The sequence below is a fragment of the Lytechinus variegatus genome, chromosome 1, assembly GCF_018143015.1.
Source record: "Lytechinus variegatus isolate NC3 chromosome 1, Lvar_3.0, whole genome shotgun sequence".
Taxonomy (NCBI): domain Eukaryota; kingdom Metazoa; phylum Echinodermata; class Echinoidea; order Temnopleuroida; family Toxopneustidae; genus Lytechinus; species Lytechinus variegatus.
Window position 1 is genome coordinate 9,215,852 of NC_054740.1, and position 27,803 is coordinate 9,243,654.

At 35.2% G+C, this 27,803-nt stretch overlaps 3 protein-coding genes across 9 annotated transcripts in view; 1 reads left to right on the forward strand and 2 right to left on the reverse strand.

Moving 5' to 3' along the window:
* Window positions 1-24,103, forward strand: part of LOC121422240 (centrosomal protein of 44 kDa-like) — a 31,927-nt gene extending 7,824 nt beyond the window's left edge. For 4 of the 6 annotated variants that reach the window (XM_041617353.1, XM_041617186.1, XM_041617436.1 and 1 more), the window contains exons 4-7: window positions 15,646-15,817; window positions 18,828-18,980; window positions 21,140-21,213; window positions 22,541-24,103. In XM_041617353.1, coding sequence (XP_041473287.1) covers window positions 15,646-15,817; window positions 18,828-18,980; window positions 21,140-21,213; window positions 22,541-22,780 — 639 coding nt within the window. In that variant the 3' untranslated portion in view covers window positions 22,781-24,103. The remainder of the gene's footprint in view (window positions 1-15,645; window positions 15,818-18,827; window positions 18,981-21,139; window positions 21,214-22,540) is intronic. The other 2 variants (XM_041617520.1, XM_041617605.1) reach the window with 2 other exon arrangements.
* Window positions 2,016-14,317, reverse strand: LOC121422050. 2 transcript variants are annotated; one of them, XM_041616881.1, is made up of 7 exons: window positions 14,073-14,317; window positions 11,944-12,184; window positions 11,226-11,314; window positions 8,153-8,297; window positions 6,815-7,569; window positions 5,841-6,069; window positions 2,016-3,920 (listed from the first exon to the last, which is right to left on the reverse strand). In XM_041616881.1, the coding sequence occupies exons 2-7, from the start codon at window positions 12,155-12,157 to the stop codon at window positions 3,769-3,771; spliced, it is 1,584 nt and encodes a 527-aa protein (XP_041472815.1). In that variant the 5' UTR covers window positions 12,158-12,184; window positions 14,073-14,317; the 3' UTR covers window positions 2,016-3,768. The 2 variants fall into 2 exon arrangements, with proteins under 2 accessions (XP_041472815.1, XP_041472886.1); XM_041616952.1 differs by having other exon boundaries at window positions 11,944-12,188.
* A 3,449-nt stretch (window positions 24,104-27,552) lies between the features above and the next one.
* LOC121422548 (CWF19-like protein 2) overlaps window positions 27,553-27,803 on the reverse strand; it is a 46,351-nt gene continuing 46,100 nt past the window's right edge. Inside the window, exon 13 of the mRNA XM_041617725.1 lies at window positions 27,553-27,768. Within this exon, the coding sequence (XP_041473659.1) occupies window positions 27,616-27,768 (153 nt within the window). The 3' untranslated portion in view covers window positions 27,553-27,615. The remainder of the gene's footprint in view (window positions 27,769-27,803) is intronic.

Consider the following 27,803-nt stretch of genomic DNA (forward strand, 5'->3'; position numbering starts at 1 on the left):
GGGACTCTTCTTTCTTTGGTGCAAGTCTCAGTCAATTTGATAACATCTGAAATAAGATATTTTTAGATATTTTTTTTTTAAATAAGGATTTGGTGCCTGTTCCTGAAATTTGTTATAATAACAAATTTGCAATTAAAATCTAAAACTACTGACATTGATTTGATACCTGGCAGTAAACTCATTATAAAATTGTGCATTTGTTAAAACAAGTCAAGTATCTTATGTTTCCATCCTTAATGCTCCCTCCAAGGTTATTATTAACAAAATGAATGATATGAAATATGCTAATATTTTGCATGAGTTATGGGATGTAATTAAAGAAAACATCTTTAATTGTAACATTCTTATTTTTTGTTACATTTCTATTTTGTTTGATGCAATAAAACAAGAATTGATATATAAAGTGCATGATGAAAACTATTGAAAACAGCATTTTATGTTTCATTTACAAAATTCAGTCCAATGAAGTGAAACTATAGTTATAATAAAAACCATTAATCAATGGTTTAATACACCCTGAATTTTTGTTTATCTTTGAATAGCATCACTGAACATAAGTTTGCTTCAATTTTTTTATGGTTGCATTTTGAGGTTTGATACTGAAATAGTGGTTTTTCAGTTCTAGGGCCCATTGCATAAAACTTACTATAATAGCAATAGTCATCCTATGGTAACTAACTAACTACCATGGTAGCAACTAACAAGGCTCAACAGCCAATCAAAGTCAATGATTACAGGGAAGTTACCATTAAATGGTGAAGTTACCATAATGGTAACCTTTGTGCAACTGGCCCAGTTCACCTATTGCATTGACTTTTCAAGTATATCTTGGGGTTAATTACACTTCTTATCAAATACCAGGTTAAAAGGTAATTGATTTGGAGGGCTGATGTTAAAAGAAAATTAAATTTTACAATTCGAATGTTCCAAATATAGCAGAGCAAAACCTCAACTTTTCTGAGAGCATGCATACCTGCAAGATGGTTAGAGATCCATTCATTTGGCAGGCAGTATCCATGAATCACCTTTGCATATAACTTGCCAAAATATGGACAATTTGAAATTCTTAAATTGTGTTAAGTATTGCATGTAAATATTTGATTCATTGATAGTGTCAACTAAAGTATGACAAGTGAAGTATCAATGAAAAGCTGAGCATATGTATATATATATATATGCTCTTTCATTTTCTGTTTTTTAAGTTCCAGTATGCCTATTATTTGATAACCCCTGAATACTATGCAGTGCTCAGCTCTCTAAATACCCCTTTACCTATGTGTGCTTTGTCTGACAAATATTGACAGGAAATAATAAAGCAATATTGACTGGCCTCGGGGCGATACGACATATATCGCCCAAACTAGATTTATATCGCCCGAGTCGTAGACGAGGGTGATATCAATTTAGTCAGGGCGATATGTCCTTTCGCCCACAGGCCAGTCAATATTGCTATTTTTAACCAAATCAGACATCTAGAGCAAAAATTGTTAAAATTTAGATATTTCAAATTTTTAGAATGAGAATCTTGTTTTTCATGTTGAGCAGACTAGGCCTCTGAACTTTACCATTGTGACGTAATTGAAATGACGCGTTCCTGGCCAGGGACGCAGTATCCAGCTTTATCTCAACTTGATTACCATTATGACGTACATGTGTATAGCACTGCGCGGTTAATCGACGTGTACAAAAACGCGTAGAGTACCCGGATGTTAGCACTCCTTTTATTGCCCGCTACATTTCCACGCATTTTCTCATTGACTCTCCTGTGCGGGCAATAAATTGGGCCCGTGGATAAACAATTGGAATGTTATTGACCGGCCATTTGATCCCAGTCTTAAGCAGGCAACAATGTTTCAAAGTTGCCCTGCTCAGATGTCTGATACGGTTAATAATACTTTTTAGAGTGTCAAGAGAGGGGAGAATGGAAAGAGAGAGACAGAAAAGGGATGGGAAGAGAGAGAGATAAATAGGAATGGGAGAAAGAGGATAAACTGGAATTCAAGAATTTGACAAAGTGTGGTAGTATGTTTGCTTTAATGATGAGTGATTGAATCAAATTAATAAAAGCAACAATAAACCAAAAAACAGGAACAGAGAAACGGTGCTGTTTGGTCAAATGTTTGGCACTGTTATTGTTATGAAATTTATGAAATTATCAATTTTGCTATCACTGGATTTGTTCCAAAAACCTTCAAATTGAGTGTCGGTCAAATTCAACCTTTGCAATGGAATGTCAATAATTTCAATAAAACACATCGCAAATGGGCAAGAAGACATGCTTTATAAGACATTTTCCATGTTTACGGCAGTAGATTCATAACTTTAAGGAAAACCAAACGTCAAAGAAAATGTGTTACATAGTTTTACCAAATTTTCTAAAGTTATTAGTAGGTAACAAACAATGATTTTCACGAAAACAATGTTTCTGTATCCTACAAAGGTTTCTGCATTGAAACCAATGTGAATTAAGATTTTTATAATTAATCAAATATGATTCATATTCATATCATCAAATGAAATGTTCAAACCTGTTTTTCTTTTATTCAAACACTTTTTTGATTACACCATTACATTCATAAGTCATTGATTCGAAACATAGAACAAATAGGTAATGCTGGCTGCTTTATTTGAAGTTGAACAATGATCATACCATAATACTTTTTTTGCTTGCTTGTTTAGCAAATTAGCAGATTTTTTTTTGCTACCAAGTAATGAAATCATCATTATCATGAATGGTTTTTGCAAGCGACAAATCCCTGGTACAAGTAAAATGGATCATGATCCCTTTATAGACACAAGCCATGCTGTCACCAGTCCTAAAACAGTTTCACAAACTAGGCAAATATAAAGATAACTGAAACTCTTTTTCTCTTTATCCCTTGCAAAAAATGTTCATCAACTTTATAAATGGCTTCTTAGTCTTTGTATAAGTCTTCGACAAAATACTAATGCTGTTTATCGACAAACATTTTGTCGACAGTGTACACGTACCAATAGCAAAGTTTTTTTTACTGAATCTCAACTTCTGGACGGATGAACAGATATAGTAAAGTAAAGAAAAAATATTAACCTGCATAACTATACAGCTTTGATTGAACAAAAAAAAACCTAGCAAGCACCCCAAAAACAACGTGTTCCTTAGGGTGATTTTCTTTACATTATGTACACTGTACAAAATCACTATGGTTTCTGTATAGCTGCATTTTATATAATACATGTAGGTAATTGATTACCTGTATCACAATGAGATTATCACAACCAGGACCAGGGGTTGGTTTCACAAAGAGTTAAGTGTGACTCAGAGTCATGATTAAATGCATACTTGCAGATGAATCGTAATTGATTAATACTCCGTAGCACGCGTCACCTGGGCTCAAATTAACTAATTCTGTGATGACTTTTATACAGGAAGCAATTGGGAATTAAAGTGCGACTCAAAAAGTCTCACTTAAATCTTTGTGACACACCTCCCTGGTGATAATTTTCACAAGTTCATATACTATTTTTGTTTTCTGCTTTGGCTAGCATGTAGACCAAAGAGAGATTTATACTCTATACCAAGGCAACAATGAAAATTCCAAACAGGGTCCTTTTGAGGAAAAACCCTTTAATCTCCTGGTGACCTAATGAACATAGTCTAATTATTGTTGCTTTCAGATGGTTTTTGGCAGTGGCATTAACTTTTAATTGATAAAAATTTCAACAAGAACTCAACTAGAGTGAATAAACAAATGTCAATGTCTCTTACATGCAGGAAACTAGTCCATCTTAGATTATGCCATGGTGTAATCCTCTTTGTTTCCATGTGGCATTCTTGAGTTGTTTATTCCGGACTGTCTTTCGGATATCCATCAGCTTCTGACTCATGACTTGCTTGACTTTGAAAGGTGAAGCTGCAGGGAAACGCTTCTGAACAGCGGCTGGAAGAAGAGAAATTATAATAATGCAATTCAGAAAAATAGGACACAATATTGGTGTTAACTGTCAAGTATTGAAATAGGAGAAGTTGCTTCTGCTAGATTTCCCTTTTGATCTGTCAACTTGATCAAGCCTGATCAAACGTTTTTTGTAGCTTTGTTGGTCTTGGCAAGGTTATAGTTTAAGTTCACTCTACCTACATATTTAAGACTGTGACATCCAAAATATTTAACTAGAGAGTCCGATCATTCTTCATCACAAGATCAATGTACATGTAGATTGACCCCAAATTACCTTGAGTGATCTCTGGATTGGAAATCTACAAGTACATGTAGCATTCTCTGGGAAGCTTACCGTGTTCTGCCTGTAATATCACAATTGAGGTCACTAAAACTCATAAAAACAACATGGAAGGCAAAGCTGTATAATTTACAAGGGTGGCTTGATAATTGTTCCTGTCTACATTTCAGGGGCCCGTTGCATAAAACTTTTTACCTGAGAAAACTCAGGTTGTTTTTACCGGAGTTTTTGCCCTGTGCTAAAGTCAATGGCGGAAATCAGACTAACCTTAGTTTTCAGTTTTTACCAGAGTTTTCTCAGGTAAAAAGTTTTATGCAACAGGCTTCAGGTTGTGATGCAGATTTTTGCCTTAGTGAGAATACAAATCATAATCATTGGAGCAAATGAAATGAATGCACTCACAAAACCTTTTTAATTGAAGCGCAAGACAATTTGTTCTTAAGTCAAACCTAGTCCACCAGTGACCCAGAAGAATAAACTTAGAGTAGTTTCAGGTGGCATTAGAGGGAGGGAATAACAATGGGAGATCTGTGCATCAGACCCTATAAACAATGATTTAGCACAGGTTGATGCACTGGTTTCTTTGGTTTATACTCCACCTTGTCTGCTTCTGGAAATGCTCTATTCTATATATTATGCACTTGAGACAAATATGTAAAAGGGTCTTCCCATGAAGTTGGGGCACATATTGTGACATTTCAGCATAACTCAATACTAATTAAACATTTTTCATTTGTATAGTCTTGACATAAATTTTTGTATTAAGACTGTAAATTTGGGGCTACATGTGTTTAGCTTAATTCTTCATTAAGTTATTTAGTAAAACAGTGTACGTATAATGTTGTTTAATGGACATGGTTTCCATGTATTGGGATATTTACATCTGGTCTTAAAAGTCGAATTATTCCAATTAGACTGACCAAAACTTGAATCAATATGTACATTTACTTGTCAGGTAGCTAAATACGTCAGATTTCTTTATGCATAGTTACAAAAGTAAATTAAAAAATTGTCACAGTGTCCATGTAACATTGGGAAATGTCACATTTGGTGGACACCGAGTACATTTAGCATAGTGACAATTTTTTAATTTCCTTTTGAAAAATAAATTGAACTACATGTAAAAGGAAGTCTGAAGTATTTACATATAGAGAATGTGCATATTGTAACAAGTGTTGGTCAACCAAATTGCCCTTTTTTTTTAGGACCTGGGGGCCCAGTTTCATAAAGAGTTACAGCTGTTGTAATCTGCCATCATGGCAAGTACCATGTCAACAGGGCTCAGCAGCCAATCAAAATCAAGGTTACCATGATATTTGCCATAATGGCAAAGTTACAACAGTTGCAACTCTTTATGAAAGGGGCCCCAGATGTAAATATCCCAATGCTACATGGACACTGGTCAGTGAAATGTATGCCATTTAATAAAGCCTACAAAAATAAAATATCTTAGTCTTGAGTTATGCTAAAATGACCCAATTCATGCCCAAACTTCATGGAAAGACCCCAAAACATTTCCCCCTATTAATCTGTTCGCTGCTGGATTCGAATTTGAATATGTGTATAGTGATAGTTCGTTGAGTGTCCCCCTTAGGACAAATGTTGTGTTTCAACAAACTTACTGATTATGGCATGAACTCTCTTGGGGTCCAGGGCCGGACGCTTGATGGCATTCTCACTGCCTTTGCCTGTTGCCTTGAAGCCAGTAACAGAGCTGGTACTGAGTTCTTTCATGTTGAACAGGAGCATGACTAATTTCCTGGTGTACTGGCTGAGTCCTTTGGTTCTCTGCGACAGTTTTAGCTGTTTCCTTGGTAACCAGATGCCTGAGCCTGCAACAAGCTCAACCAGCTGAAGATTGAAAATATGATGAAAATTAGGAGATGATCTTGATGGTATGGTCATGAATTCACAATATTTTGCTTTAGCCCCAAGATATGGGAAGAGGGAGTTTACAGGGTGGTGGGAGGGGGGTAGCAGACTTCCAAATCTGTATTATGATTTTTATCTAGGGGTGTGTTTTTAGGATGGGGGATGCTGGAAGGGGAGCACTAGTTCATTGTTGCTTATGGTAAGACATCTTGTCTTATTCTGATTCTGAGTTTATAGTTTTAAGTAAGCATTCACCACGAATTTATGGAAGCATAGAAGTGCCATCCAGATGTACAGATAATCATCTTGTCATGTGATCATCCAGTAGAAAAGAAATGACCAGATGACAATATCTCTGATCCCATCATGTCTTCATCCTTTAGGAGAGATGATAAGATGACAAGATTCCCAATGGTAGTGTCCTGTAAGCTCACATGGTGTAATTTCTGTAAATTTCTTGATTGTTTTGTTATATTCCTTATTTGTTAATTTCATTGTTTTGTTTTTTTAGATAGTAAAACATCTGTCAATTCAGCTTTTAAACTGCGATCAAATCTTGAATCATGAATCATGGTGTTAGGAGCTTGTAATGTGACCATACGAGCTGATTTTTTTAATAAAGCAATTTAATACAAAGCAATCTCTTCTGAAGGATGTAGACATGAAGAGATGATTATTTGTACATCAAGAGGGCACTTCTAAGCTACATGTTCTTGTCTCTCACCTTATCCCCATCATGATCATCTTGAGCCGCACCCTTCATCGTAATAGGTTTCATGCGTTGTATTGATGGTGCCGAAATATTTGCTAGAGTACTATTGGTACTCATGGAAGGGCTTTGGCTCACCCCACTCCGTCCAATCCTGAGACGTTCAGTGATACCATCTGAAACATAGCTAGCCTGCCACTGAGGGGTCTTTATCTGCCTCTGTCTCACATTGTTCTTTCGCTGGTTGATCTGCGCCGAAGGCCTAGTGTACCCTCTGTTTAATTGGTTGATGGAATTTCCCCCTTGTTTCTCACGTGGAGCAGTCCCAGCTGGTCGGATTTCGACAGGGTGTGGCGGTGCTGGTGGAACGGGCGTTGACTCGGCTAGTGACTGAACTCTGACGATGTAAGGGTTATCCATTTCTGACTCTGGTGCTCTAGACTGACTTTGGGCAGGAGTAGTAGTGGACGAGGATGTTCTTGTTAACTGGTGGCTCACAGAGTTTACTATTGGGGCTCGCCTAGGAGGTTGTCTCTGTGTGACCGGTGTAGATAAGGGAAACCCTTGCATTGACGACATGTTGTGATCAACCATACTGGAGAGCTGAGGTTGTGAGATCAAGTCCATGTCTTGAGTCATGGGCAGGGTTTCGATGATTGGCTGGGACACGCGGCTGGAGGGAGTCTGTTCATTGAGAGATGGTTGGACAATTTGTTTTTTCTGGATGTTGAGTATGGTAGTCTCCAAAATGTTCTTCAAGTCACTCACATCTGAAAATACAGGATTCATTAAAAACTTATTATGGAATAATAACACTTTTTGAATTTGACTTGCATCTTTAAAGGAAACTATAGCAAAATTGTGAATGATAAATTTGTTAATCTTGTGAAGGTTTTATACTAAAGGATACAACAAAACTCCTCATGTAATGCTTGGGAAAGTACTTCCGGAGTCCCCACAATTTTTTTGTTTCATCGAATACCGTCTTCAAATTATTATGATCTATGATCCTCCTCACATTTCTTTTAAAATTTGCATTGCAAAATAAAGTAGGCTCCTGTGATCCCTGGCAAAAAAAAATATTGTTGGCAAAAATCTTGATGACAATATAAAGTGGATTATATTTCAGTATTCCTAGCAAAGGTAAGTAGTAATACATGCCATCATGAAACATTGAAGACAGGGCTCGAATTAATCCAAGGCCTTGATGTCCTGTGGTAATCCTGTGCATATCCCATCGAAAAATACATTTACTATTATCATTAATGTCCTTTATGAATGGATTTGAAAGACTCAAAAGTGAGCACCACCTTGGCTTTGCCCCTTAGAATTCTTAATGCTATTCCTTCTTACCAACTGCTTTGGCAAGCTTTGTTCTCAGTGCTTCGTTCTCTCTTTTGACTTTATGGTTCTCCTCCAGCAGTGTGAGCATCTCTTTCTCAACCTCCCAAGGTGGAGGCCTAGAGCCAGACTGCTTCCTAAAGGTCAGCTGATTTGGCTGTTAGGTAGAATTTAGTATATGCTACATTATTATTTTTTCTCCATGTTTTAGATCCCCCAAACTGGGTAATAATATGCAGGGGCCTTACGAGCATGGCTGGTGGGCTTTAGCAAAACATAAACATTTACCAGCTGATTAAGATTCTTGGCCCCTGATATGAGAATGGAGTAACACAGATATATGCCCATTTTTGTCTTGCGTGCATAGCAGAGCAAGACTATAGATGCCGCTTTTCGGACTGGCGTTGTCAACATTGAAATCTTAACCAAGGTTAAGTTTTTGAAATGTCATCATAACTTAGAAAGTATATGGACCTAGTTCATGAAACTTAGACATAAGGGTAATCAAGTATTACTGAAGATCCTAAGCAAGTTTCAGGTCACATGATCAAGTTCAAAGGTCAGTTAGGGTCAACAAACTTTGATAATGTTGGGGGTATTTGTGGAATTGTCATCATAACTTTCAAAGTTTATGGATCTAGTTCATGAAACTTGGACATAAGAGTAACCATGTATCCCTGAATATCCTGGGCGCATTTCAGGTCACATGACCAAGATCAAAGGTCATTTAAGGTCAATGCACTTTGGGGGTATTTGTTGAATTGGCATGTAGATCATAAAACATAGACATAAGTGTAATCAACTATGTTTTGCACATGTCTTAGGTCACATAATAAGGGTCAAAGGTCCTGTTGGGTCAAAGAACATAGAATTTCATTATCATATCATCGCACGCACCACGAACCGTCCTCTCTGCGCACTTCGATGCGAAAGTTAAGTGCATTGTATCTGTTCCACGAACCGTCCTCTCTGTTCCGTTGCCCACTGTGGCGTAAATAATTAACTTCAAGAAAATATAAAGATACGGGGTGAAACTTTGGAACCTGAACTTTTTAACGAAGACACTGGTAAATAATTTGCTCTCCTTGTAGGTGCACTTACTGCTTGTTTAAAAAAAAACTTTTCTTTAAATGCGTTTTCTGCAGAAGTAACTTTCGCATCGAAGTGGGCGGAGAGGACGGTTCGTGGTGCGTGCGACGATATGAGTGTTTTCTTTTGTGAATAAATATTCAATAGCTGTTTTCAAAGTCAGCACTGCTGCTATATTGAATCGGGTAATGCAGGCAAGACTGCCAGAGGCGTTCCACTTGTTTGAACTTAAATTCGTATTTGATGAAACTTAAAATTCATTCCTTGACACAGCTTCTTATGATCTCTCTTATAAAGTTTGCCCTACTGTAGTATTCTCTTTTACTTAAATAAAAATCGAAATAGTTCTTACTTTTCATCCCATCTTGTTGACAATTAGTCTGATTAGAAATGTTGGCATAATGTGATTCAAATTACCTTCCCTAATGAGCTTTGATTGGCCCACAAAACAATGTGATTGTATGGTTCATACAACATATAAGTAATATTTGATTAGTCAGATTGAGATGAATCAGTCATTTTTAATAGCATTTCCAAATGCTTTTCAAAAACATTTTTGAAGGACAAGTCCACCCCAACAAAATGTTATTTTGAATAAAAAGAGAAAAATCCAACAAACATATCACTTAAAATTTCATCAAAATCAGATGTAAAATATATAGAAAGTTATGACATTTTAAAGTTTCGCTTAATTTCACAAAACAGTTCTATGCACATCCTGGTCGGCATGCAAATGAAGAGACTGATGACATCATCCACTCACTATTTCTTTTTTATTTTATTACATGAAATATGAAATATTCTAATTTTCTCCTCATTGTCAAGTGAAACATCAATTAATTCCTCCCTGAACATGTGGAATTAGCATTGTTTAATAATGTATGATTTAGTCAACTTAGTCCTTATTGTCAAATCTGTAAAAAATGAAATATTGTAGAATTCAAAAAATAAAAAAGTTGAAAGAAATAGTGAGTGATGGACATCATAGACTGACTCATTTGCATGACACTAATTTGTGCATATCTGAGTCTGACTGTTTAGAAGAAAATAAACTTTAAAATGCCATAACTTTCTTATTTTACAACCGATTTTAAGGAAATTTTCAGCATTATGCTAGTTTGATTTTTCTCTATTCAAATCAACATTTTTTAACCCTTTAAAGAGGCATATATTATAAGAGTATCTTACATAGTTACTTCATGCCCAAGGATCTTGAATTTCTCAGAAGGTCCATTATCCTGTTACAGTATATGTACATGTATTAAAAGCCTGTGTATAGCTTTGGTAAAGGGTCAATAATGTGATTGATAATGGAATATCATCTAATATGACAGTCTTACTGAAGCGTAGAGACCGTTAGATATTTTTCCAACTGCACTTCTCTGAGAAAATTTCAAATATTCAAATCTTGGATATATAGCGCCCTCTCTCGGCGATGCTTGTTTTAAATTTTAAAAATGGGCATTCAAGCACTTATCTGATAAATTTAGTGATTAGATATCCAAAAGTTACAAAGAACATATCTTGAAAGTTTCAGCCCATTCCATGATTTGGAATAGGATTTAATTGAAAGACAAAAACACACAGATATTTTAATTTGATCGGGTGACCCGATCAAGTTAAATTTCCATGTAAAATCGCAAAATTTATCCTGTAAAACACATTTTCATTTCATATCCTCCACATCATAACTGTTATAGGGCATATCCATTCATATTAGCTAGCAATGAATTGGAATAGTGATAGGTGCATTTTGGTTGATTTACCAAAACTATACACATGCATTTAAGAATGAACTCCACTCATTCGACCCCATTCTACCCATTATGTTGCCAGATCATGCAGGACTTTGATTATCCATTGTTCACTGACTGCATTCAATGAGTTGAATACTTGACCATATATGGCACTAGACTGCATATACTCTGTATCCATGTTACCACAGTGTAGAGCTGTACTAATGGGTGTGAAATATGAAGAAATAACAGGATCTCACCTTTTCATCTTCTATAGTATAGACTCCAGACCCATCCTCGCCTCCGTTCATAAAGGCCATCAAGTCGACCTCCAAAAGAGATTTATCCCCTGTCATTTCAATAGATTCATACAGCATACATGTATGTGACCAGGCATGGCAAAACTCACAAAAAAGTTGTTAGTAATGAATATTCAATTTAATATCCCCACTGAAAGAGGATTCTCTGATTTAAAATGGTATATAATCCACTATTGAATGATCCTAGCACTCATTACAAAGAGAAAAACATTTTCTATCAAAGTAACTTTTGACTAGCCTATTAAAAGACAAGTGAGTGCTTTCACACTATTGTACAAATAAGACAGAAGGACGAGCATTAGGCCTCCTTTAATTTTTCTAGGAGCCATCAAATTAGCTAAAAAAATTCACATCAATTAGACAAGTCCTGTTCATAATTACAGAGAATTATTAATGCAAGAGTTTATCATATAGTTATTTTTATCTTAGTCAAAATATTTGGAATACCTGTACCTATGTACAGTACATGTACCTGTACCTTAGTTTTCAGAAAAAAGGCAATGATCACCTTGTAATAAATATAAAAAGACAAAATAGGGTTCAAATTAAAACTGTCAAAACAGCCTTTTGGGTTTGTTTGGTACATCCATTTTTTTTATTGTACAAAGCCAGATCTGACTGATGGGGGGGGGGGCTGGCTATCGGCTGTGTGGATTACCTGCGGATCCAAGCACCTTGCACAAGCGATGCATGCTGCCGACGTTAGAACCACTCCGAAAGCGATACGTTGCCATGGTGATACGTCCAGTCTCCAAGGCATATCGATAGTCATCTTTGATATCTTCTAGTCCAATTATACTGAATTCTTTACTGGTTCCTGGTTCTGTACACGGTCCTGGCATCCACTGGACCAGGTAGAATCCAGAGGACATAGTGGAGGAATTGGTCTAGGTCCAATACTAGCTTCAATTTTTGGAGATCAAAGAAAACAAAGAAGGTATTAGGTCGAGGTGTAGTTGTGAAAACATGGACATTAAAATTTGGTCAATTCTGATGTTTGTGGAACAGGTATTTACTATTAAGGTAAAGTAATAAGCAAGATATGCAAGTGTATTGGAATGAAATAATAAAAATCAAATTGCATTTTTACATCTGTGTGACTAACTTGTGCTATATCAAAATCGCATGTGTGCCCTTTAATTTGTTAGGTACAGTTTATACTTTAATGTGGAATAACCAGTATCCTCAGCCATTAAAACATGAACCTTTAAAAGTGTCATGGTTTCGTCTTTAAAGGGAAAGTCCGCTCCAGAAGAATGTTGATTTGAATCAGTAGAGAGAAATCAAGTCAGCATAACACCGAAAATTTCATCCCAATCGGATCTAAAATAAGAAAGTTATGACATTTTTAAAGTTCTGCTTGTTTTTCAAAACTCGGTGACATGCAATGTCCCTGACCCATTATTTCTTCTTTTGTACAGTTTTGACAAATTACTTGAATGAAACAAAATATCAAAACAATGGTAATTCAACACATTTCACATTTGATGTACAATGAGGAGAAAATGTATTTTATATTTGATATAATAAAATACAAAATAAATAGTGAGGGGATGATGTCATCAGTCTCCTCATTTGCATACCGACAAGGACTGTAACTGTTTTGTAAAATTAAGTGAAATTTAAAAATGTCATAACTTATTTACCATACAAGTTTGATGAAATTTTCAGTATTAAGCTTGTTGGATTACTCTCTTTTCATAATGCAATAAACTTTTGTTGGAGTGCATGGAGTTGTCCTTTAAGTTTCAGCTTTGAATTCAAGCATATGGGGTAATGTATTTGATCAGCAATGAAAGTAGGCACAAATCATTCGTTTTAATTTATGAAACAAAACAAATAGAAATTGCCTTTTGATTTCATGTATATCTATTTTCAAAAGGGAAATAAATGAGCAAAATGTTGATTCGCTTAATTTACATGTGGTAGGCTAATTAATGATCATGGATATCTCAAAGTATAGCACATTTCATAATACTGCAATATAATATACATCTGATGAATATAGCAAATACTTAGTAAAGTCATATGTAAATTAAACAAACCGTAAATTGTAAAAGTAAAAGAAAAAAAGGTCAGTTGACATTCCAAGAATGAAGCTGAAAGTTTAATTAATAATGTGATTTTTCTATTATTGAAGATACATGTATGCGTTGAAGACCATTATATGTTCCATGAAACAACTACTTTAATGCTATAATTTCTTCCTCACTCGGCTTAACTTAATTCCCCAGATCTGCTAAAAGCAGAGGACGATTTATAGATACAGGTTTAAGTGAAGCACTACAAAATTATACAATGTTAATTAATACTTCTAAATTCATGGCTTGCTAAACCCAGCAGTCAAGGCTATAGTAGTTTGCATTACAAGAAAGAGACAGAGAAACACCCGGTAGAAACTAATTTCAACTAGAAGGATATGAGGGAAATTAAGTAATTATAGGGTACATTTAGGCCTATACTTAGTTGGTTTTATTAACCAATTGCACACATTCCTATCCTATTCCAAAATGCAATCAGCTTTCAAACAACCGATGTTCTTTGAAGAATTTACTGTATAAATTATGCTTCTTCCAACAACATATCAGATCATATTAATACTTGACAAAGTTTTGATTGCAAACTGTATATACACACACCTCACAGTCACACATTTACTGAGTCAGTACATTAGGCTTACATGTACATGTACAACACACACACATGCAGCAACCTTATGCAGGTACGGGCCTGTACCACTGCATGAACCAATGCATGTGCATATATGACACTATCCAGATACTTTACCTGTGGGCAAATTACTAAAGAAGGGTGACAGTCACATTCGTTTTAAGTTCCTGAGCTGTATGTAGGTTCCCAGATACAATTACTGCATTAATTCACAATGCTTTGTTTCTGTTGTTGAAGAAAGTGCAGAGAAAGTGAACTGGTTTGGCAGCATCACTGTGTAATAATCCTCAATCTGAGTTCCATTACAAGAGCACCTTAACAATATCTTGGGGTACGGGTTGTGTGTTTGCACTGTGTGTGCATGCATGGCTTTGTTGTGTTGTTCTTGTGTGTATAGGACATGGGCTAGCTGAAAGCAATAACAAAGCACAGTGTTTTGTACTGGCACACTTGTATGGGTACACACAAAATGCACTGGGTATATCCCATTATCATGACATATGCTTTGCATATAATGTAGAATGTGTATAGGCCTACATTATGCAATGTGCAGGAAGGTTTATTGGTATACTATAACCTCCCCATTGTGGAGTTGAGTAGATGACTTGGTAATCTCGTTGTGCCCTGATATTCCCATACCTCGATGAGGGTGGGGGGGGGGGGTAGTAAAGTGATTTGTTTATGCAGCTCCATGGAATAATTTTGCTTGACAAATTTGAATATCATTTTAGGTCATGAGAGAAAAGCTCTTGATCAGCCAAGTAGCTTTAAAAAATTTGAGCAAATTGTGATGCGATTTCAGGAAAATTATTCCCTAAGCTCTTAGCTTGACACTTACTGATCAACTGATCATTACCTAGCTAGTGCTTTACCATGGATGCAGGCCGGATGCATAGGCAGCATATGTACATTGCTCTATGGTGGAAATTTTCGAGCAAGGAAAAATGAAATAAAGCAAACTAGTTTACAGTCACTTACATTGACAAGAATTTATGTATTTAAAAATAGGAATATTTATATCTATTACACCAATTCTTGCTCCAGCTTGAAGAGAATATTATGAAGATATGAGATTAAGATTGTCAAAAAAAGATGTTATTCTGAAGGGATACATGTATGTTTGTGTACAGTATACTAATATACATGTACTATTGATTGTATTGTTTGTATTTAGATCCATACATGAATATTCTACAAAAACAAACTGGTTTTGCCTTATTGTTGTATTTGCTGTATAGTATAAATTATATATTATGTTATGTTATTAATCATAATATGTGCCTATATTGTATACCAAAACTGCTCTTTCTCAATGTTTCCTCCATAATTTTGATAGCTATTAAAAATTAGTTTACATGATGATTAGTAATTATTCAACTTAATTTGAATTTTATTACAATTTTGATATGTGTAAAGTGTGTTTTGCTGTTATTATGGATATAAATGGAAATGAAAAGAAAAAGAAATATATATATATACTCTTTGAAATATATGACATATATTCTCGTTCCCTAAATTTCGACAGATTAAAAATTACAACATGATTTATGATTTTTCAACTACATGTACTTTTACAATATGTCATGATGATTTTGATATATGTTTATACAAAGTGCATTTAGTTGCTTTTGTGGATATAAATGAAAATGAATTGAAATGTATATATATTCTTATTCCTTTAATTTAACAGGTATTGAGGGATCTGTTCCACTATGTCCCGCGGATCACCGGGCCTCAATTTTTCAGCCGTGGATTTGCGGAGCACAAGATCCTCTTGACAAGAGAAGTAGTTTCCATGGTGAGAAATAAACACAAGGATCTGACGAGAGGCAAAACTCCTTTGCGCACCCTTGCTGAACAAGGTCAGATTCATGGTCACTCTATTCATGTTGGACGGAATAAGTGGAAATTTCATTTAAAAAAAATACATTATGTACTCTCTATGAACAATTTTCTTAATAGCTAAAAAAGTTAACAAATATTTTTTTAATGATTTTTCTGTCAATATCTTTTTATTTACATGTACTTCAACTGTTTATTTAATATACCTGCATGTATGTTTTTTTAAATCATGTAATTATGTTATGTTAATGTTGAAATTTACTTTTTATCTAAACATAGTATCAGTCATAAAAAAATGTGGGTCAAATGCTATCCGATTATGAGTTATACATGTATGTGACACTTTGAGACTATTATGACTGTGAATAGGCAGTGAAATACAACTTATGTCAGGGCCCTCTTTCACAAAAAGTTGCTCTGACAGCAGCTCTTGATGGAATGTCAACTTCACTGGATGAACCAACCATACCGTTGCATAAAACTTTTGCCATAAAAAAAGTCTGGCAAATTTTTGGCCAGAGTTTTTAGCTCATCTGGCCCAAAGGGCAAGATGAGCTTATGCCGTGGCGTCGGTCGTCTGTCGTCCGTCCACAATTTCAAAATGCTACTACTTCGCCATTTTAAGTCGGATTTCAATTCTGTTTGCTTTATATGATAGCACTAGGTGGGGGATTCAAAACTTCTACACAGAATTTTGAAATTTATGGAATATGCTAATTTATGCACATTTTTCAAAATTCACAAAATATGCTTCTTTATTTTTGGACTGATTTTGAATTTTTTGCTTCCATCTGGTAGAGCTTCATGAGGTTCACCAAACTTCTACACAGAATTTTGAAATTTTGACCAGAACAATTTTTATGCTAATTTATGCAAATTTTGAAAAATTCACATAAAATGCTTCTTCTTTATTTGTTGACCGATTTTGATTGTTTTTCTTCCATCTGGTAGAGCTTCATGAGGTTCACCAATCATCTACACAGAATTTTGAAATTTTGACTAGAACAATTTTTATGCTAATTTATGCGAAATCAATTTATGCATATTTTTAAAAATTCACATAAAATGCTTCATTTTCTTTATTTGTGGACAGATTTTGAATTTTTTTCCTTCCACCTGTAGAGCCTCATGAGGTTCACCAAATTTCTAGACAGAATTTTGAAATTTTGAATAGAACAATTTTTATGCTAATTTATGCGAAATCAATTTATGCATATTTTTAAAAATTCACATAAAATGCTTCTTTTTCTTTATTTGTGGACAGATTTTGATTTTTTTTCCTTCCACCTGTAGAGCCTCATGAGGTTCACCAAATTTCTAGACAGAATTTTGAAATTTTGAATAGAACAATTTTTATGCTAATTTATGCGAAATCAATTTATGCATATTTTTAAAAATTCACATAAAATGCTTCATTTTCTTTATTTGTGGACAGATTTTGAATTTTTTTCCTTCCACCTGTAGAACCTCATGAGGTTCACCAAATTTCTAGACAGAATTTTGAAATTTTGAATAGAACAATTTTTATGCTAATTTATGCTTATTAAAAATTCACATAAAATGCTTCTCCTCTATTTTTTGACCGATTTTTGAATTTTTTTGCTTCCATCTGGTAGAGCTTCATTAGGTCCACCAAACTTCTACACAGAATTTTGAAATTTTGACCAGAACAATTTTTATGCTAATTTATACATATTTTTAAAAATTCACATTAAAATGCTTCTTTTTCTTTATTCGTGGTTCAATTTTGATTTTTTTTCTTCCACCTGTAGAGCCTCATGAGGTTCACCAAACTTCTACACAGAATTTTGAAATTTTGAATAGAACAATTCTTATGCTTATTTTATGCGAAATTAATTTTAATGCATATTATTAAAAATTAACATAAAATGCTTCTTTATTTTTTGACTGATTTTGAATTTTTTGCTTCCATCTGGTAGAGCTTCATGAGGTTCACCAATCTTCTTCACAGAATTTTGAAATTTTGACTAGAACAATTTTGATGCTAATTTATGGGAAATTAATTCATTCATATTTTTAAAAATTCACATAAAATGCTTTTTCTTCTTTAATTGTTGACCGATTTTTACTTTTTTTCTTCTACCATCTTGTAGAACTTTATGAGGTTCACCAAACTTCTACACAGAATTACAAAAAAAAGTTTTTTCTTCTTTATTTGTTGATCAATTTCAATTTTGTTTGCTTTATATAATAGCTCGAGGTGGTGATACAAAATTTAAACATAGAATTTTGAAACTCATTAAATATGCTAATTTATTCATATATTTTCAAAACTCAAAAAAATTACTTATTTATTTGTTGATGACTTTGGTTATTTTTGTTCTATCTGAGAGCTACATTAGGTTCACCAAAGTTCTACACAGAGTTAAGAAGCTTGACTAGATAATTATTAATACCTAATTCATATGAAATTTATTCATAGATCACAAGAAAATTCTTCTATGTCATTTCTTCATCAATTTCAATTCTATATCCTCAATTTATGTCACCAATAAAATTCACTACAGTGTCAACTGAAATGAAATTAAAATTGTGTTAGATTTTGTTGCGAGATGCCGGATGAGCTCCACATCATTGATGTGCTAGTACTATTATGTGTAATTTTCAATGGCATAATTTAGTTTGCCAGAGTTTTTTTATGGCAAAAAGTTTTATGTAACGGGTCTCAGGAAGCAGAATTTTCACTATTGTTATGATAGTTGACACTCCAGCAAGAGTTGCTATCATACCAACTGTTTATTAAATGGGGCTCAGGGTCCTGCTGCATAAAAGTTATCATTATAGTAACTTTGCCATCAAGTGGTAACTACCATGGTAACTATGCTCAACAGCCAATCAGAATCAAGGATTCCATTAAACATACTCATGGATAGCAAAGTTACCATTTTGTGGAATGGGGCCCATGTGAACATGTCTATAGCCAGTCCAGTATGATTTGTGTTTTAAATGAGTAAACCTGAAATTCTTCTTGGTTTCTAGAAAGAATGATGATGATTTTTTTGTACACAGGTTCATCAGAAAGCATCGGTTCTAGACCTACCAGCAGGAAGGTAAGGGTTCTAGATCCAGACGTTATCTTTACTGCCCATCGCGAGGATTTCTTGAACAGCACAGAAATAAGTGAGAGTGCTGAACACAAGCAATCAGTGAGCATCATTGTAGGTATGTTACTCTGGTTTCCTTTATGCTTAAGTTTCACCATGTTTTTTTAACAAAATAGAACAAATTTTACATTTAGTTTCGATGAGGAAAAATCATTGTTAGAGGAGATATACCCCAGTTTTGAAGCTGATGTTGATCCTTTAACCCTGGCTCAGGCAAAAAGTTACATAAGAGGGATTAACCGCAGCCTGATGATCCCAGCAAACTCTTCTCTCTGTCATTTTTATTCTCTTTAATATTTTTTTTTAATTTCTGGGTTGATTTTCTTCCTTCAAAATTGAAAATAAATTAACACGGGATTTCTAAATACAATAAGCCTTTGAAAACTTGATTAAATATCAAATTCACTGTTTTCATTCCAAAGGACCTACTGCATGCAGAGCTGCTATTACATAATATCACAGCTGCTGTTTATCGTTTAACCCTGGCTTGCGCTCAGGCTTGCCTGCGGAGGTGAAAAGTTAGATAAGAGGGATTAAATTGGTCATGCAGGGTTGAAAATGGTTTGAAATGAAAGAACTTGGATCCTCTAACAAAGTTTTTGTAGTTGGGGTATAAGACTGCAGTTCAGGGTCTGAGCAGCGGTTGTCTTCCCAACGAGGCTTTGACGTAATGACCGGCAATAGAATATGTTTGATCATTCCACATATGCTCGATTACTGCTGTTTTTGCGACAGGCTCCTATTTACACACATTTCATGTTGTTCAGTGCCATTGAGTCGTCCTTGACTCCCAGTGACCCCACGGACAAACTTTCGCTATGCTGTTCTATTCTTTGAAAGCATGCTCAGTTCTCTCAAAGATCAGTTTCTTTAGTAATTCCTTCCATCTATTCCTTTCGCTTCCTCTTCTCCATCTGCCTTGTACCTTCCAAAGCATGGTGTCCTCCTACCTTTTTATCTGATGTGTCCAAAATATCTTAATCTCTGTTTTAAATCATAGCCTCAAGGGAGTAGCTTGGTTTTATCTCTTCAAGCATTGACTAGTTTATTCTCTTGTCAGTCAGTGAAATCCTCAGCATCCAAGGCCAGCAACATTTTTTTAAATGCATCTTTTTTTCTTCCTCTCTGCTTTCTTTACTCTTGTCCAGCATATATGTAAATATAAGTTTTAAACAAATGTTGTAATGGACAACGTGAAAGCTTTCCATTGACTTGCCAGACATACTGGCCCGTATTCTGAAAGTCACGTTTAACTTAGACCATGGTCTAACTCTGTGCTAAAATTATGGGAAGCCTAAAGTGTCAAAATCTTTATTAAGTTGTATGCTTCTTATGTTTACTGTGCTCTTTTCTGATTCATCGATGATGCAGATAAAAATCTATTTATACTTCCTAGACATGAATGATTTGAGAGCAAAATGAGCTAAAATATGTAACAATTGGCTATCCATACTTAAACCACAACTTTAAACCGAGTTTAAGGCAACCCGACTTAAGAATACGGCCACTGTATTTAAACTGTAAATGATTGTAAACCATTCATTTTTAGTTTAAATGAATACTCATTTCTAGTTTCGAGGGAAAAAAAAACATGAGCAACATGAATCGCTTAGTTAACATGCCTATTGTTTCAAACGAATATTTATAATTCGAATGGTCCAGTATATTTCAGATTATATCCTACATAAATTAAATCCTGTATGCTGATTGGTTTAAATAGCATCATATGACCAAACATATTCTCACTATTTTCCGATGATGTCGAAAATGAAACGCCCATCGAAGAAATTGTGCTATTCCGTGACGTCAATGATGGAATAGTCTACTAAATCATTGACGTCACAGATCATGATGGCGCAAGCCCTAATACGCGTTGCGCGAACTGAGCCCGTAGCTAAGGCTTCATGAGAAGTAGGTCAGTCAGCCCAGCTGGTTTGTTTCAGATTTTAAAAAGGATGATTTAATAACTAGTACAAGAACTAGATTATAAAGATTTTTATTCCTCTAACTTAAAAGTAGGATATAAAACAAATATACCAGGCCTTTATTTCGAAAGTACAGAGGGAATTATTCATCCTCGTTGAACCGGCATAATCACTATTTTCCGAAAAATAGTAATGCCAGTCCAACCTCGGATGAATAATTCCCGCTATACTTACTCAAAGCCTGGTATATTTGTATATTATCAGATTTTTTACCAAAACTTCTCTTTTACAGGCAAGACCCCAGTTCCCCTCAGAGGATACAGCACCCAAGAGTATTCGCCTGACAATGACCTCCTTTTGAATAATGTGAGCTTATTGACATAGATATGATTTTTAATATGTACAATTTTATAACAATTTGGCCACTTAGTTAAAGATTTCATTCCGAATATGTAAAAATAGTATGACACATGAAACACCTGAAATCATTGTTGTAACTTAATTACATCAACAAAAGTATAGGTACTAGTATTTGATTTTTTCACAATCAATAAGCCTGCATGATGAAGAGTAAGCTAGTAACATAAAATTCCTTGTTTGCATGCAGCCTGTGATGAATATCAGGGATGGGGGGGGGTGCACCTCATAAAAATTTCACCCCCAACAAAAATTAAAAAAATAAATAAAAGCTTGTCGAATTCTGACAAAAACATCCCCTTAAAAACATATATCCACAGCTTATATTCTTGTTTTTACTTTTAACTGTAAAATCTTGAAGATGTCATAACATGATTTATTTTTTAATTTGTTTTGCATGGGAATACATGCCACCATAAATGAGGGAAAGTGAGCTAGTAATACAGGATCAATCAATTGTACGCAACCTGGACTATTATTGTGCTATTTAATACTATATAAAATACTGTAATATTTTAAAAATCTCTTTACATTTAATTTTCTTGTTATTGTACGGTTCCATTATATGAAGCTCAACATTACCTACAAATCCTCATAAGTCTTCCAGTCAATAATGCTGAGGCATTTATTGATATTACTCATCCTTGCATAAGTCGAATCTGATGGGACTGAAGAAATATATTTCATTTTTTTTAAAATGAACATATGTAAACTCTAGAATATAAATGATAAGATGACGTGAAAGGCAGTCATTATACTTAGACGATTATTTGACTTTTTAGTATGCTGATTCAACTTGGGCAGGTTGACTGTAATTCACTTAAACCCCTTTCATAAACCCAGTTACTATGAATTAGGCGGCTAATAGCAGCATAATTTGGTTGTAAAATTGGAGGAGGACAAGAGATATTACTCTGATGCTGCTATTATCCGCATAATAGCGGCATCGGGATAAGATTTTGAGTTTATGAACGCATTTCCAAATAATGCGGATAATTGCCATGGTGCGGTCACAAGGTCACCCTTTTCCAACACAACCCCATCGGAGGGGGCATGTCCAGTTGTCATGGCGATTATCCGCCTTTTTCAGGACGGGCGCTCGTAAAAATGCGGCTTATTTTCGGAGTTTATGAACGCAATTTTTATTGAATTATCCGCATTACTCTTAGGCAGCTAATTGGAGGATAGGTTTATGAAAAGGGTATTAAATGTCTGCTGTGTTATTCCCATACCAAGGGAAAACTATCACTTCACGAATCTCATTTAATATTGACAGAATGCTCAGACTGATCTTGAGACTAGGGTCCAAAAGTTGGAGGAAAGGGTACGAAACTTGGAGGAAAGGCTTCTCAGCGAACTGAACGTGGAGGTACAAAACTTGGAGAATGAGCTACCCAGGGAACAAAGTTTGGAGAATGAGCTACCCAGGGTACAAAACTTGGAGAATGAGCTACCCAGGGTACAAAACTCTGAGTACACAGTAGAAGACTTTGAGGATATGGTGCAAGTAGACTAGGTGGTTTATAGGGCCAACTGGAATACTACAAGATAGAAGTGCAGGTATGTTGTATGGGAGTTTTATTTTTGATATATCAAAAACAGGAGGAAGGGTGTCTTGAAAGACAAAGAGGACGGAAAGTATCTGTGTGATCCTTCTTGAAAAGAAAATGCATAGAAGCTGACAGGTTAGCGACTGCTGTTTGGATGCTAGTTCTGGTTGAACGGTACAGGGGGTGGTTTGATAGGCAGGCAACCAGAAAGAGGCAGTATTTCTTAAGAATAAAATGAAACTCCCACAAGATGTCAGGTTAAGGACTGCTGTATTGGTGTCAGTTCTGGATGAATGATATAGCTATAGGGGGAAGTAGGAGGGTAGGCAATTAAAAAAATAGTACTTCTTGAGAATAAATTGAAATTAATTGAAGCTATCAGGTTATACTATAGGACTGCTGTATTGGTTGTTTGTTTATTCAAATCAACTTTTTGTTGGGGTGGAATTGTTTTTAGAAAATCTTTCTGATTTTCATTGAGGGTCTGATGGGAATATAGACTGGACACTGTCTCTGAGTTTGAAGGATTAAGTGATAGCATCAAATCACAGATGTATTTGTGCAACTCTTTAGCCTCTATAAGAAATAAGTATTTTACGTAGGATTCATACCAGTCACTAGATTACTTTTGTAAATTCTCTATTTTGGTCAATAAATTGGCGAACTTAATCCTGAAGGTATCCATGGCTCAGAATGAAGCAACGTGAACGTACACGTACGTGCGGAAACATCAAGTTTGGACCAATTCATACAGTGAAGCCTCTACATTGCTTTGGCCATGTATTGTACTTTGAAGTAAAGCCACCCTTAAGGGAGACAACAGGTTAATATTTTGGAGATTAGAAGTAGCAGGTATCACATTTCTATACAGTGTAATCCTCAGCTAGCTTGCCGAGATGCTTTAAATGTGAAATGTTTATTGCACTTTTTTTTCAATTGCAAAGTGTCATTTTACTTTGAGTTTAGGACTGACTCGTCTTGTCTGTGCAGAGTTCAAATTTGTGTCCCATCATTGTTCATCATGCAATATTGTAAAAAAAACTTTCTTGAATAGTGAAGATAGTGAGAAGTTTGATATCTGAATAAAAAAAATAAACTCAAATGAATCATTTACACTCGGTTCAGTGCTGTCAGAATCAAATTATAGATGGCAATCAATATCTTAAGAGCATCCAGTAATTAATGGGTGCTTTTACTACGAGACACTTCTATTCATTCTGTTGTTGCATATTAACACAATCAATGGACTTGTAAAAAATGGTAGGCTCATTAAATCTGTAACCTTAGTAACACATTGGCAAGCTGTGAGAAAAGCGTACAATCGTTAGACACATTCTCAATATATGTGATGAATGCAAGAAATTTTCATGAATTATGGTGTGGAACCAGGGATTCAAAACTACCTTTGCGATTTGGGGTCTGTTGCTTTTACAATATGTAGATGTTATTGTTTGGGTACCAAAATCTCAAACTGGCTGAAGTGAGTTACGTACTTCTATTAACCTTAAGCTGATCAGAGGACATGCGAGATTATGTATTTATTGTTTGAATATCCTTTATTCTTGAATGCGAATCGCGATTCTGTAAATATGTATTTTAGGTATCTTATTCCCCTAAAATAATGTTCTTGTTTTGTAATATGGTAAGATTTTCCTTATGATAGTAAATGTTTAGTTAAGAATTAATCAAAGATATCTCTGTATTCATGGACTCTGCTGACATGTTTCTATTCTGAAGAATTTTTTTTTATTTGTCTGTATACAATTAAGCTATAAACCTAGAAATATTATAAAGGGTTTTGATTAATCTACATATATGTGTGTCTAAGTACATTGTTTACTCAAAGTTGCATAAAATGCAAGTAATATACATTTGTAAAAAGAAAAAAGACATTTTATTTATTGATGACAATTATTTGTTCTCAGGAATGTAAAAAAATATATTTTCATTTATGTTGGAAAAAATATCCTTACAATGTGGATTCTGTAATAAAAAGTCAATACATGTATATGATATTTGTAGTCTGATTTTGTATCATCTTCTAGAGAGTGGGGGAGGGGGGGGGGGGCAGAAGAGAAAGGAGAGAGATAAAGAGATAACAATGGGAGAGAGATTACAACAGGGTATTTGAAAATATCAATTTAAATAAAGAGAATCAGTAACAAAATATTCATCTTAATTAATTTATTCACAAATAGCAAAAAAGGTTAAAAATAGGAAATATCTGTTTGCAAATGGTATTACATATATATTTTCAAAATTCCACTGATCATTGAACTACACTTCTGTCATAGAATTGAGTCTGCATAATCTCCCAAGTTTTTCAGACCAGGGGCCTGTTTCATGAAGGAATTGCAACTATTGTAACTTAGCCATTATGGCAACTACCATGGAAACCTTTATTCTGATTGGCTGCTGAACCCTGTTGCCATAATGGCAAAGTTACAACAGTTGTAACTCTTTATGAAACGGGCCCCAGATTTAAGGAGAAAGAAAGCAGGTCTATGAAAGTTTGAGAACAAATTGGACAAGTAAAAATAATGTCATGAGCATTTGAATGTTGAGATCTTCCTTTTGGAAATATGACCACGATGTGTGACGTCACCCATGAAGAACTCTTCTTTGGAACCTGAAAAAAAAATTTCCCAAGAACAATTTTTTGATAATTCTAAAACACATACAAATAGACATATTGAAACTGACAATGAGAGTGAAATATGTACGTAAATAATTGGGAAGTTGTTCATTTGACACCTAACATCTTTGTCGCATTGCCAAAGGGTCCTAGGATGTCTATAGAATTAGTGGTCAATTCTCAAATGCTCATAACTTTATTAATGTTTAATCAATTTTTCTCAAACCGTCCTTGATGGTGTCTTTGATATTCTGTTGTTTACCACTTTGAAAAGTCTAACAGAATTGTGTGGCCCGTACTATTTTGAATTAGGCCTATTCACTTTTACTATGCAACAGATCCAGTATATTTCAGGGATGGGCAAAGAAAGAATGGTGATTGATCATTGGACAGAGTTCTACAATTCGGTGGATTCACAATATGGTGCTTCATCTATCAGTTCCAGCAGACAGGCAGAAATTCGCAATGCCTCATGGGAAAAAATCAAAATCTGTTGTGTGTGCTAGTCCTAAATTGCATAAATGCATGCAGTTATTCAGCGCTGGCTGACACGGCTCAACCAGTTTGCATAGGCTGTTAAAAGTGTCCAGGAAATGGAGAAAAACATTTGCCTGCATGTTTCTTTGCGAAATTAAAACTGTTTTAAGTGAATTGCTCCTCTGCTTTTGCCATGGTTTTCATTTTTGAAGCATCATAGTTACAATACAGTACACTAGCACTGTGTGTTGCCTGCACATGCATGCGATGTTGACCCCGAAGTTAGAAATTTGGCCTATTTGCTGCAACTTATAGATGGCCCAGTATTTTGTGAATCCACTGAATTGATCACACACAATGGTCAATGCAATGTATCATTGAAACCAGCCCCTTGATCAATCGTCAAGTGTTATGTTAACAGGGCCCCGTTGCATAAAAGTTACCATTATGGTAACTTGCATGGAATCCTTGATTTTGATTGGCTGTTGATCAGTGTTACCATGGTAGTTATCACAGGAGGGCAAAGTTACAATAATAGTAACTTTTATGCAACAGGACCCAGGGCAGTAAAGAGTAGAAAACTTCATCATAGCACAATTAACTGTCTCATCTATCAGGGATATTTTGTTGTCCCATCCAGAGGCATATCAAGCTGGATACAGGAGGCCATTTCACAAAGATTTAAGTGATTTAGATCTAAGATTCACTGTTCATCAACACTTTTTCCTTGTCAATTTTTTTAGTCCAGTAGAAGGGTTCCATCACTGACTAAATCCAAGAAGTTTATCTTCCGCTTAGGCATAAAACCGAGACCCGCCATGCCTCCGAGATTCAATTCTTCTCACAAACATTTTTTTTTAGTCCAATCGAAGGGTTTCTATCCCCTATTGAACTCTAGATATTTTATCTTCTCCTGGGGAGCATTTCATGAAAGGACTTGTCGGACGTTTTATCCAACAAGTCCCATTTTATCCGACAGTTACCATAGTAACAGTGCCTCTCAGCCAATCAGAATCAAGGAAAGATGTCCTATCTGACAACTTGTCAGACAAAAATGTTGATGAAACAGTCCCCTGGTTTAGCATAGAGACTCAGCTCTTCACGATCAACATTAGACTCTTTTCCTGATCAACTTTCTTAGCCCAATAAAAGAGTTCAAATCCTAACAGAGTTCATCAAGTTTTCTCTTCTAGTTTGGCATAAAATTGATACCCAGCATGTCTCCAAGATTCAATGTTTATCAACTATTCTCCCCGAGGATTTTCTTGGTCCAAATGAATTGTTTCCATCACAGACTGAACCCAAGGACTTTAACCTTTTGGTTTTGCATAAAATTGAAACCCTTCACGCCTCCACGATTGAATGTTCATCAACTCTTCTCCCAATCAATTTTCTTGATCTAATCGAAGGGTTTCAGCCACTGACTAAATTCAAGGGCTAACATCTTCTGGTTTGGCATAAAACTGAGACCTGGCACACCTCAACGGTTCAACAATCATCAATTCTTCTCCCGAACAAGTTTCTTAGTCCAACTGAAGGGTTCCAACCCTAACCAAATTCCTGGGCTTTATCTTTAACCTTCAGGTTTGGCCTAAAATTGAGACCCGGCTCGCCTCCATGATTCAACTCTTCTCCCCATCAATTTTCCTAGTCCAATGGCAGGGTTCCTAGGCTTTAACCTGCTGGTCTTCAACTCTTCTCCCTATCAATTTTCTTAGTCCAATCAAATGGTTTCCACCATTGACTAAGTTCCAGGACTCGTTTACTCTGGTCCTGAAAGTTCTCCTTGGGCGGGTGTCTCCAGAGACGAGGTTCAACATCAAGAAGGCCTCCAATCACTTCCTACAAGAAAAAAAAAATGAAAGGATATTCTGGAT